General features: G+C 34.4%; 1 protein-coding gene across 3 annotated transcripts in view; it reads right to left on the bottom strand.

Annotated features, from left to right (window-relative positions):
• Positions 1 to 303: 303 nt before the first annotated feature.
• The window catches only part of XPO1 (exportin 1), a 217,494-nt gene continuing 204,437 nt past the window's right edge, over positions 304 to 13,360 (bottom strand). For all 3 annotated transcript variants that reach the window (XM_067704947.1, XM_067704946.1, XM_067704948.1), the window contains 16 exons: positions 12,187 to 12,315; positions 11,151 to 11,309; positions 10,001 to 10,198; positions 9,376 to 9,514; positions 8,994 to 9,175; positions 8,756 to 8,912; positions 8,492 to 8,655; positions 8,066 to 8,200; positions 7,331 to 7,514; positions 6,898 to 7,004; positions 4,485 to 4,679; positions 3,634 to 3,802; positions 2,820 to 2,954; positions 2,584 to 2,743; positions 2,400 to 2,496; positions 304 to 1,388 (listed from right to left, as the gene is read on the bottom strand). In XM_067704947.1, coding sequence (XP_067561048.1) covers positions 1,242 to 1,388; positions 2,400 to 2,496; positions 2,584 to 2,743; positions 2,820 to 2,954; positions 3,634 to 3,802; positions 4,485 to 4,679; positions 6,898 to 7,004; positions 7,331 to 7,514; positions 8,066 to 8,200; positions 8,492 to 8,655; positions 8,756 to 8,912; positions 8,994 to 9,175; positions 9,376 to 9,514; positions 10,001 to 10,198; positions 11,151 to 11,309; positions 12,187 to 12,315 — 2,457 coding nt within the window. In that variant the 3' untranslated portion in view covers positions 304 to 1,241. The remainder of the gene's footprint in view (positions 1,389 to 2,399; positions 2,497 to 2,583; positions 2,744 to 2,819; positions 2,955 to 3,633; positions 3,803 to 4,484; positions 4,680 to 6,897; positions 7,005 to 7,330; positions 7,515 to 8,065; positions 8,201 to 8,491; positions 8,656 to 8,755; positions 8,913 to 8,993; positions 9,176 to 9,375; positions 9,515 to 10,000; positions 10,199 to 11,150; positions 11,310 to 12,186; positions 12,316 to 13,360) is intronic.

Raw genomic sequence — 13,360 nt, 5'->3', positions numbered from 1 at the left:
ATTAAGACTAATTTTAAGCTTTGTTACCCCTAGCCCCTAACCAGAATAAAGAAGATGCTTTTTAACCGCAAGTAAAGGTAAAATGTGCGCCAAGCTGTCACAGGAAGGACTTGTTTCTTGGGAACAGAAGGTATTTCAGGAGCATGTTCATTTTATACAAGTGCTGCCTTTACTTAATAACCTTAGAAATAATATTTAGAAGTCAACAGGTATCAAACTTCATTTAAAAATATTACCTAATACCTAAACACAAATAACCACTCTCATTAATATAGGAATAAGTTTGAGCCAATAAAGGGAAAATAAATGTAAACCAAGTTTATTTTGCTTTTTAAGTAGTGTTCTTAAAGCACTACAGCTTGGTAAACAATGTAAATTAGTATAAGTCATCTCAAAAGCCAGAGTTTTGTTTTGTTTTTTAATGAGTTGTTAAAAAGATGCAGCCTATTCTAACAGGATAAATATTTTTAACCATTTCACTTCGAGTTAATGAAGGCTCACAAATGAGCAACACTCCTCATTGAGGAAAACAAAAAGCTGTTGTCGACAAGCGACAGCACACACACACACAAACAAAAAGAACTGTGTAAAAATAACTAACTGTGTTCCCATATTTTTTGAAGTTGCTTTACAATGGGATGATATGCACATGATCTTGCTGCAAACTTGCCAAACAGACTTGTAATACATGTAGCCTAGACAAACAATTCAGTCCAAGAGGTGCTAATTTCAGACAATGCAGCACTATAATAATCCTTTTAACAACGCAATTTGTCTTACTCATTATCTTTTCTTCTAGACTGAAATACAGGCTAGAAAGAAAATGCTCCCTAATTAAAAATTGGTATTGTTTACAGGAAAAATTGTATAATTTTGCATTAGAATTTACAAGTATATGTTCAAATTGAATTTGCCTCCTCCCCCCATCCCAGCCACAAAATGGGCATGAAGTAAAATTTTAAAAAATGCCTTAATTTCCAACTTCATGCAAACTAAATAAAGATGACCAAAACAAAAGCTTAAACAATGGAAGGATATTTCACAGAAAATTTCTTATACAAAAAACACATAAGAAAAAGGGCCACTAGGTGACATTTTAATTTACAAATTGGCATCATTTTGGTCGACAAATATCCAGATGCTGTTTTCATCTGCTAACAGAGTTGCAGAAAAAAGAAAAAAAAAAAAAACCAGAAAAAGAAAAAAAAAAAAACAACAACAACCCAGCATGACTTCTGACTTTAATCACACATTTCTTCTGGAATTTCATGTGGATTAAGGATGCCAGGGACAGACATTTGAAGTTTATGTTTCTCTTCCTGAGCCTGTCGAAGGGCTGTTTCTCTTTCTTCCAAAAAGAGATCCGATGTATCTTCACCTGCAAACTCCTGTGGAAACAGATAGTTGAAACGTCAACATACTTTAGTAAACTTCAATTCGCAAAATGACTTGCCTTTGGGAAAAAAGAAGTGTAGATAAGCACCTCCCAGTTTACACAAGCAATATAATTTATCCATCAATTACTGAGTTTAAATTATGGTATATTATTTTTATAATTCTACACAACTGAATTAAAAACCAAAGGTGTTAGTTGGGGGGAAAAAAAGATTTCAAAAGAGGGATAGTGTAATGCCATATACAAAATATACTCCATAAGCAATGATACCAAGAAAGACTAACGATCAAGTTTCTATAATTGTCCTCATAGCTGTGTTTCAGACAATTTTCATCCTTTATACACTCTCAACTTTATGAATTAGTTTTTTTTTTTACTAATTTTATATTTACAGTAAAAAAAAAAACACAAAAAACAAAACCCAACAACAAAACCTTTGTATTTTGGAGGGAAAAAAACCTGCATATCTTATGTGACCAATTCTTTAATAGACATAGATAACATCAACTACTTATGAGTTTCATGGTACTTTTTGTATTTCTTTAAAGCATGATGATACAAGAAAAATCCCTCTTCCCATAAGTAAATGGAGCATTTTAACAGCAGTAAAAATAGGGTGGTATCTGCTAATTATGTTCCCCCTAAAATGAATTCCTTACTAACAAAATGGAAAATCCCAAAAGGAACTACCAATGTGTTTCTTTCACCCATTCCACTCCTTTAAAAATACCTATGGGATTCAATCACAATGTTGCAACAGATATTCTAAAATGAATTATATTAATAAAAAGTTCCCCCGAACATTTCAAACCATTTCAAACCTATCTCCTCTTCCTGGCCTTGACTTTGAAAGTGTTTCCTTCTGTAATCAGTCTCAAAAGAGTAAGACTACACATATTTTAAAAGCCCACTCATTTTGCATTACAAAAAGTGGTCAATTCTGGATGCAAGAATTCAATCAGTATTTAGTCAATACTTCTGCAACTGCAAATAAAATACATACCTTTATCTGTACCAGGAAATCCCTAAGATGTTCCTTGAATGCAGGAATATCCTGATTTAAGCTGAAAAGTCCTGTCACAAAGAGCTTTACTTGAGCACTGCAAGTCAAAACACAATGATTAATTGCTTAAAAAAAAAAAAAAACTTAAAAATTTAAGTTTATTAAAAAGTCTATTTATACTTACTCCTGAAGATGAGGGAATGCAGACTTAAGAAGATTAGCCACATATTCCTGAATAAACATTTGGTTGTTAACTGGATTTCCAGGATTTAATGGTGTACTTATTTTTCCTTCTTCAACCAAATTAAACATATATGCAAGGATAGATGCATGCATTGTCAAACCTGTTAAGAAGGACATCATTAACTTCAAGATATAAGAGCAACCGGAACACATACTTTTATGGCTTTAAATTCTTACCAGCAGTATGTGAGGTGTCTGTCACGACAGAAAAGATATGCTGAAGAATATCACAAAAATAAGTTTGATAGAAACTCTGAGCTGCAGCTTCTTCTTGTGCAACATTTTGTAAGAGTGTAAAAAGTATCTGTAAGCCTAAAATACATATAATGCCAACAACGTTATTACATACTGACAACATTCATGATGGTGTTTCAGCTATTAAACAATTCATTCGAAGTCCATTCGCCCCTCTTTTTTTGCTAATGACAATTATTTGCCTAAATTATCTTGACTCAGTAATGGAGTTAAACTGGAATCAATGTCTGCTAACTTACAGGCTATAATCTAATCATTACCACCTTTCCAGTATTTCTGAAGGTTTAGTTGATTCTCTCTACCTCCACTCCAAAAGCAGTGCAACTGAGTAGATTTTTCTATTACATAAAACAGTTATTATTTAAAAGGAAAACAAATCCTCCAACTATAAACAGTTTTTTTGTTTTATCCTTAGTTAACCCTCAGTGCCACAGAGGAAAAGCATATGGGGAAAAGGAAACACTGGTGAGGATATGGGTGAGTGATGTTCTCCCTGCCTTGAATCTTATGCCCATCTCCCTCTAACTCAATTCTGTCTATGAACTCACTCTGGATCTGATTAAACTGTTTATAGGACTTACTCAGACCTATCTATGGAATTGATGCATTCAAGCAAAACCATGAGAAGTAAAGTGATACCTACCTGTCTACCACTATACACCTACCTGTAAGTGTCTGTACATGGATTGTGGGTTGGTAAGCAAATGAATAAAGAACATCGTTTCTGTGTATTTACCTGTATCTGCTACATTCCTCATAGTATGTTTGAAAGCCCAAATGATGGAATCCAAAACAAGTTTAAATTGTGCAGGTGGAATAGCCAGGAATGCTGGGAAACAATGAGAATTGACAGCCTGAAGTAGTAAGAAAAAGTTCGTTCTGTGCTCAGGATATTCTTCAAAGTCCTAAAAACAAACAGTGGGAACAAAATAAAGTTTCAATGCCTGAATTATGTTAAATGGAAGGGGGAAAGCAAGCCCTAATTCAGTATAAATGTTTGGAGTTGTTAGTGGACCCCGTTAAGATGTGAAAGTCAAACTCAAAAGCTAATAGAATTCACCTGTCAGAGAAGACAAAATTACTATTTATTAGACAAATGAATTACCAAACTGAAAGAATACAAGTTCACCTTATTATAAAGAGAACTCAACAAAACCCACATAAAGACCGTCATATTTTCTAGTAACTCTGAGACTGTTACTACCACTTTTAAGTGACTCTGAGATCACTAATACAGATTAGAAAAATTGTTGTCTACTGTGTAGATGTGTACACTTACATGTACATTTTTTTTCTTCTTGATTAATACATTTTCCCATTCCTTATAAGCACAGACTACACTTTAAAATGGCAGTGACTAAAATGCAGCAAGTATTCAACAAATGCAAGCTGCTATTTGAATAAACAATCTATCAAATTTACTTTTGTAAATTTAAAAAGTATTTTTCTTATCTAGAAGTTCAAATATTTAATATGAGAGGCTAAAGTTTATGGTGTACTCATAGACAGCCATTATTTATCCTTTTAAAAGTGATAAGGACATACTGCAGAACCTCTCATTATGTAACTGAAATGCAAATCACATACCTTATTTATCATATTCAATGTGCATTCAAAAACAGCATCAAATATTTGAGGTATTTCAGCTGTTATATGTCCTCCTAACTTGTTGACAATAATAGCCATAGTACTAAGCACTTCTGGTTCTCTAGCAGCTGGGACATTTCTCTGATAATCAATGAGAACTGCATCCAACAGAGGAGGAACAAAATTTTCAGCTACCTGTTTAAAAAAAACAAAACAAAAAAACCCACAACTTTTCAATTTTAGTGTAGGCACTTGCTAACTCTTATTAAGCAGCTAGGTCAATGTCATCTGTAAGATTTAATCTAGGTTGATCATCTGCTGAAAACTGGAAACTCCTGTGCTTTAAAAATTTTTGTATATTAAAACCTTACCAAGAGAAAGCGAGAAATCACAATAGGCTGAGAAGGGCCATGGACACTGCATAGTTTAAATCTGTAATTATTAAAGGAAACTGGGGCCTGACACTCTAAGTATTGTGGCAGGACCAGGATTCTAGGAATACTGTGTGTATGGGATTGGTAACCTCAAAGTAGAGTCCTCCTCACCAACACTGTACCAAGGTACTCATATCTAACCAAAAGCAGACACCCACTCAATGATTTTTTTAATTTAATGAATGCTAGTTGATATTTTAATAATCAGAAATAATAACCATCACTTACTCTCAAAAAAGGAACTGGACTATGCCAGAAAGACTGTGTGTGAGTTTCCAAGATTCTCAATAAATACAGTCTTAGTAAGGCGTAACTTCTATGCTTTTAATAGGTTCTCCATTAAGATGTGCACAATAAATATAACCATCTTTCATTTAACTGAAGGTTACTAGTTAGTACGTCCCACCATACAACAAAACAAGTCTAGTTAAGATTTGAAGGATAAGCACAAAATTATTTTTCCTTTTACCTACTTGGTTCCTCTTAACTAGAACTGATTCTCACTTCTTTTTCTTCAAGTTTTATTGAGACATGATTAATGTATAGCACTAAGTTTACTTACATACATGAAATGATTATAAGTTTAGTGAACATCATCATATAGATACAAATAGAAAAAAAAACTTTGTGATGAAAACGTTTAGGATTTACTCTTAAACTTTCTTATATAACATAAGAGCAGTGTTAATTGCATTTATCATGTTTGTACATTACATTCTTAGTACTTATTTATGTTAAAACTAAACGTTACATCTTTTGACTGCCTTCATCCAATTTCCCCTCCCCTCATTCTCCCACCTCTGATAAACACAAATCTGGTATCTTTTTCTATGAGTTCGTTGATCTACAACACGATGTAACTTCCTGTTACACAGTATAGTGAGTGATTTGGTATTTTTATACATTTCAAATGATCACCACATTAAGTCTAGTTATGATCTGTCACCATAAAAAGTTATGAGTTATTGACTATATTCCCCACGTTATACATTTCATACCCATGACTCATTTATTCTTTCCTCCCCCACCCTGACATTTCTACTCTTAACACTGAAATAATTTATTTTCCTACATACTGGATCTGAAGTGTTTGACTATCTTTGAATTCACAGCCCCAAACCTCAACATAAACCTTAGTTGTAAAACATAATGAGACCCTTCTTATTATCATCACTGATACTCCTGAAATTATTGCCTAAGTTGTTGTAAATTATGAACTTCTCAATTCCTTCAATTCATCCTACTTTTTACTTTCCAATTTTAAATACAGTTCTGATCTCATACATAAACATGTTTAAAACCTTTTGGTATTTAAGCTTGATACCTTGAGAATTTCCTGAAAAAAATTTCCGTATCAATAGGAACAATACTGAAAGTTTAAAATTATGAAAGTAAGTTGCACGGTTGTCAGTGCTACTTCCACACAATAGTGATAAACAGGATAAGATTTTTGGTAATGTTCCCAGGATCAAGAAAATGAAAGGTATACAATAACTAAACATAAATCTCATTTTCCCCAAGTTGAGGCATATGGAGCTGGTTTAGTTTCTGAAAACCATTTAAAACTAACAGGAATAAGAGCGCAAAAGAGACTTTCAAACCTTCAACTAGGAAAGTGCTTACTCCCCCCCACCCACTGAAAAGGCAAACTAATGACAGCTTTGCAAATTGCTCTCAAAGCCATGAGGAAAACAAAAATTTCATCTGAACTCTATCCAAAGAAAAATAAAAACGACCCAATCATCTCAGCTATCTTGTTACATCACCAACCCCCCCACCACTAACAGCAATTTCTTTCGAAGATGGTATATATCTTATTATTTTAATGTACTCAGGGACTCCACTAAATAGAATGTTATAAAATAATGCCAGATGTAAACATCTAAATTACCTTTAAAATAGCTAAACGCATACAGAATATATGCACGTTCCAGAGAATGCAGCATCAACTTTAAAAACAAAAAGCACATCTCACTTACCATCTGTGGATCATTGGACCGGCTCACCCAACCAGATATTAACTTTAAAGTTTCCCTTTTTACTGTTCGCATACTTCTAATCAATGGTTGCTTTGTAACCATCTCACCTAAAAAATACAATCAGGTGGAATCCAGCTTAACAACTAAAATTCTACACTGGCAGTTACAGGTACTTCAGATACTATTAGTTCCCATTTACCATTAGAAAACTTAAAAGACAAGAGTACACAGATGAATTTCCTGAGAAAATAAACTAAGACTAATTTTATAGGGGAAAGGGGCCTGTGAGTGGTTAAAAAAATTGTCTAGGATCGCCTGAAACATGGGACGGATTAATTTAAATCTGTGAGAAGTGCTGAATGCTTACGCCAAGGCAGTGAATGCAGAACTGACTTATTAATACATCATTCCATAAGAATTCAGAATCGCTTACCATTAGCTTGAATAGCTGCAGAAATATTTTCACTGAGGCACTTGTATACATTAAGCATATCTAAATAAATTCTCCCAAGCTGAATCACGAACGGGTGTCCAACCGCTTTGCAGGCTCTCACATTTGTTTTCAATATGCTACCAAGTTGCTTGACTGTTTCAGGATCTTTAAGTATATCCACATTCTGCGAAGGACAAAAAACAACTCCATTTAACATATGAGAATTATTCTTGTAGCTAAAGCAAAAAACATTACCCACACTACTCCAAAGCACCATCACATTTATAATGTTAAATGGTGAAACTAATGCAAAAGTCTTCATTACTAAAAACAGAGCAAAATATTCCCAATTTTGCATCAAAACAGAATAAAAATACTACAATTTTTTCAATGTGCAAAAGTACACATAAAAGCACTTATGGGGCTTCCCTGGTGGCGCAGTGGTTGAGAGTCCGCCTGCCGATGCAGGGGACACGGGTTCGTGCCCCGGTCCGGGAAGATCCCACATGCCGCGGAGCAGCTAAGCCCGTAAGCCATGGCCGCTGAGCCTTCGCGTCCGGAGCTTGTGCTCCGCAACAGGAGAGGCCACAACAGTGAGAGGCCCGCGTACCACCAAAAAAAAAAAAAAGCACTTATGGATCAGATATACATGTCAAAGGTACTAAATTTATTACTTCTGTAAATATAATTTTCTCAATTTCCATTAGAACTTTTACAAAAAGTAATAAAACTTACTTTGGTTGCTTGCTGGATTATGCTATCCCAAACCTGATTAGGAAGTAGCATGTATTTTTCTATCAAATGTTCTTGTACTGTTTGGTCTGTTTGTGCACCAATCATGTACCCCACAGCTTCATAAAATGTATGGACCTATGTTAAAAGGCAGACATTTTACTTGCATGCATCATAATAAGGAAAACCACACACAAACAATCCACATATACACTTAAAACTAATTTTGTTAAAGTGTCAGAAATAATTTATATTAAGTATGAAAACAGCCTAACAAACTTTTGGTTGAATTTCTGCCTCACTATAAAAACCTAACCACAGAAACACTTGAACTGAATTCAAGAGTGGCTTTCTTTCTATTCCCATTAATAAATTCTCATTAAAACAGTAGTTATTTTCTAAGAAAAATATGCTTGCTGATCCACATACCTGTTGAGGCTGAAGATCACAAATTATAGTGTTAATGTTGTTCAAAATCTCATCAATAAATGGCATTACTTCTCCAACCTGAACCTGAACGAAATGCCTGCGGCACTTTTGAGCTATTTTAATGAAAGTATCACAAGCCATGTCTTGGACTCCATCATGGGTCTCTAACAACACAAAAACAATTATCAAAAAAATTTTCAAAAAAAAATTTCCATTTTTTATTCAGCAAAACTAAATAAAATATATTAAGCAAATAGGATTTACCATGCATGAATTCAAAGAGCTTGTTAACTACAGTCTTCAAGAATTTCCAGTGAGCTCTTAAAAATCGTGGATATTGACCTACTATGTACATGATATTTGATGCAATAATAGCTTTATTATCTTTGCCTCTTTTCTGTTCACATAATCCTAGTAGATCCTGTAAAATAAGACAAATTTCAGTCATTTGTAATAAAATACACTTAGCTAAAGTTCCAGTTCATACCTATCTCTTACATACCTTTATAACAGTAACAAGAAATCGTTTTTCATCCTCTTCATGCATTGCTCCACTAATGGAGCCTATCGCCCAACACAATGTATTCAAATTTTTCCATGACCACTCTGTACCATTCACTTGATTGTGAAGCTTCTCAGTCATTATTCTTTCTGTATCTACATAATCCAGATGAGTAAGATAAACTACAAGGAAAAAAATTCCAAATGTTTCAAATTGCAAAACTTAATGAGCAAAAAGATTTTTACGAAGACTAATAGCACATTAATAAGGATGCCTATTAACAGATTGAGAACCTAAGCATGCCATATTTCCTAAAAAAGTATTTCCACCCCAAACTGAATTACAAAGATGAAGATTAAATTAACAGTATTTATTAACTTACCTAATGTTTCTCTCATATTCTTATACAAATTTATGGAATCTGTATCCTTCATGAATTCTCTTACAACTTCTCCCTGATCATTTTCTACAACTAATACTTCCTCTGGTTTAGCCATTCGACTAACCATCAGTAAACGGACCTATTCAACAATAAACAAGAGAAACAAATCTGTTAGATCTTTGAAATCAGTCACATCAAATGTAACCCCCACTCCCACTTAACACCAACATACCAAACAAAATTATTCCCACAATATAAAAGAATAAATAACATGGATAAAAATCAATTGTTGGGCTTCCCTGGTGGCGCAGCGGTTGAGAGTCCGCCTGCTGATGCAGGGGACACGGGTTCGTGCCCCGGTCCGGGAGGATCCCACATGCCGCAGAGCGGCTGGGCCCGTGAGCCTGCGCGCTCCGCAACGGGAGAGGCCACAACAGTGAGAGGCCCGCATACCGCAAAATAAAATAAAATAAAATAATCAATTGTTAACTTTCTTGCATCTCATTTTCATTCCTAAGAAACTCACAGGTGGTGCTTGGATAGATTTAGCCAAAAAATAAAAGCCAGTATTTGCATCTGGTCCCCCAAATCACAGGAAGCACATTCAATCACCCACTACTGTTACCTTGGACAACACAGGCAAATACAGCTGCCTCCTGGGAGGAACATCAAAATGTTGACTTCCAGATAGCAATGGAGAGGCAGATGTTGAGAATGGGCTCTCTCTATAGAGTTCAGCTGCCAGATGGTTCCAGTACTCAAGACAAATCTTAAAGATTTCGGTTTCCTCTACTTCGGATACCAACAACATATAATGAAGGGCCTACATAGGAGACCAAAACTATTAAAACAATCCTTAGACGTTACTAACCAACCTCAAACTGCTTTCCATTTGCTACGTTAATGGGAAATAAAAACTCATGTTGCATTCTGTACAACTCTGACATTTCATTATTCATCAAACAGACAACAGAAATTCTCTAGGAACAACTGTGCTTTCTTCTGACATGTCCTAGGACGTGTCAAGAAACTTACGTGATTGTAAAAAGGTATGGACATTAAAAGACATTTGGTAATAGCAAAAAGGTAGAAATAATCCAAATGTTCAACAGATGAACGGACACAAAACTCGACGTTTATCCATACAAAGTATTATTCAGCCATGAAAGGGATTAAGTACTGATACATGCTGTAACATAGTAACATGCTAAGTGAAAGAAACCAATGACAAAAATCAGTATGTTATGATTCCATTTATGTGAAAGGTTCAGAATAGTTAAATCCATTGAGATGTAAAGCAAATTACTGGTTGCTAGGGACTGGAGGGTAGAGCGGATTGAGGGAGTGACTGTTTCAATGGGTACATCATCCTTTGTGGGTGATGAAAATGTTTTGGAATAGGTAATGGTTGACAACACTGTGAATGTACTAAATGCCACTGAATCAAACAATTTACAATGGATAGTTTTATGTTATGTAAATTACATCTCAATTTTAAAATAAGGTCTTTAGACTTTTCATCTTAGAAATGACAAATCTGCACACGCTTTAGGAATTTAATTTTCATTATAAATTATTGATCTGGTATTGAGTAGAACACAAAAATCGTGACACTTGGCTTTTAACAACTATAATTCAGAATTGGCAACATATATTTGTATTACACAGACAAGTAACAGGTAAGATACGTTAAAAGGTACAGGAATTTTTAGAACAAAGTTGTACTTTAAGTTTTTATTATTAATTTCAGAAGCCAAAGGCTCCATAAAGCCTACCTCCATGAGTGTTTCCCTGAGATTTAATCTTTTTTCTATAAGTTGACCATGTTCTTTAAGAAAGGTGCAGAGAAACAAACTGAGATTTTGAATAAAGTTCTGTTCATCATCCTTTCCATTCGAGTATGCAAGTCGAATATTGGTATTTAAAGGAAGCATCTGCGAGGTTAAATATGGATCATAAGCCCTTCATTTTAAAAACAAAGATACTACATTTAAGTTCTAAATTTCCACCACCCTTTTACTAATTTTAAAATATACGGAGTGGGACTTCCCTGGTGGCACAGTGGATAAGACTCCAAGTTCCCAATGCAGGGGGCCCAGGTTCGATCCTTGGTCAGGGAACTAGACATGTATGCCACAATAAAGAGTTCACATGCCACAACTAAGGAGCCCGCCTGCCATAACTAAGACCCAGTGCAACCAAATAAATTTTTTTTAAAATACAACAAAAAAACCATATGGAGTTAAACAGCTTATTCTCCCCTAGAATGCCTTGGTCTATTATATCCATTTTTGTAACTTGCTGTCCTAGCTTTTGATTTTTTTTTTAAAGTTGCAAGTAGTTAAAATTTCCTCAAAGATTATGCTTTGACATATTCCCTACATCAGTTTTCCCACCTAGGGTCATTAAAAATGTAAAAATAGTTAATTCAGATCACTAACATATATAGTAATATAGTTTTGTGATTAACCTTCTAGATAATTTCATATACACCTAGTCAGACTAACACTTGGCTAATCCCTTCATTTAAGAGATAAAAGGTCAAAGGCAGAACTGATATTAAACCCCAGGTTACTAAGCCTCTAAATTCTGTAGAAATAAATTACCATGACACTCCCAGAGAATTTACTTCAAGGAATTTTCAAAATGTTCATAAAAATTTCTAGCTTACCCTTCATTTTATATAATAAATATACAATCACATTACAGCTCATCTATTTATGGTAAGCTGTGCTGAAATGGTTCAACTCAAACCCAACATTTTCTAAGGCACTAAAATTGTTTAGTCAGTTTTTAAGGGTGTTGTATTACCTGTTTTAGCTGCATCATTGTCAGCGTAAATAGCGTTACAAATTGTTCCTCATACTGGCTTACACTCACACCAGCAATCTCAGTGAGGCACTTCAGAGAGACATTTCGAAACATTGGAACATTCAGGAACTATTTTAATTTAAAAAAAGGGGGTGGGGTGGGGGGGGAAGGAAGCATAAAATTAAACGGCCTGAAGCACTTTACTTAAAATTAACAATTAAAAAAATAACAAAGGATTTAAAAATCAGGAACACAGAGGAAAAATATCAGGCAAATAGGTGGTGATAGGGTTTTTTGGCACATATATTTTAAGAAAATTTCATTATCCATCCAATAGACAGTAAATGCTTTAGTAGTATACTGTGCTTTCTTTTGATGTGTCCTCAGACACCTGGAAAACACAAAGTTGCTTAGAAACTTTCCCCACAGTCTATTACATGACTTTTAAAGACATCATGTTTTCTGTATAATCTAAAAAGACTTTAATTGTTTAGGATTTTAAGAGATGGGCAATACACCTAGGATTAATAACGTGTGGAAAAATTGGCTCTTTCATATTTAACTGTTGAGAAGGTATAAAAATAGCCTCCCATTGGGTGTGGCAATTTGGTAAGCGTCAGAAGCCTTAAAAATGGACATACCTATTGATCCAATACTTACATGTATTAAAATTTATACCAAATATTTGGACAAGTGCATAAATGTCCAGTATTTCCTGCACTACTGTTGACAATGGCAAACAATTTAAAATAAACTGTCTATGGATAAAATGGTGGCTCTAACATAGTAAATTCAGATTAGAACATGACCATATCAAGCCCTCAACTACAAAGCCCCAAACGTAAGTTATAATAGTCTGCTTTTATAAGGTCTTAATTAAATACATAATTTACTCATTATATCTGATTAGAAAACATCTGGAAATACAACCAGTTGGTAACTATATCTGGATGAACAATTATAAGACTTTACATAGGTATTACATGCTACTGCAACTAAAAGGAAACCAAATTCATTATTGTTCACATACAATTTGGGAGACTGCCTGGTATGAGTGGCAGAATCATAAAATTCTGACACGGTTTTTAAGAATTAGTAGTTGAAACTACAGAAAAGTTCTTCTGAGCAATTTCCTCATCTCGGAAACAAAGCTGATTATGGCTGTGAATGTGGA

Source organism: Pseudorca crassidens, chromosome 14 (genome assembly GCF_039906515.1).
Source record: "Pseudorca crassidens isolate mPseCra1 chromosome 14, mPseCra1.hap1, whole genome shotgun sequence".
NCBI lineage: Eukaryota > Metazoa > Chordata > Mammalia > Artiodactyla > Delphinidae > Pseudorca > Pseudorca crassidens.
The sequence above is the reverse complement of the archived record's forward strand: the minus strand, read 5'-3'. Positions and strand labels throughout refer to the sequence as shown.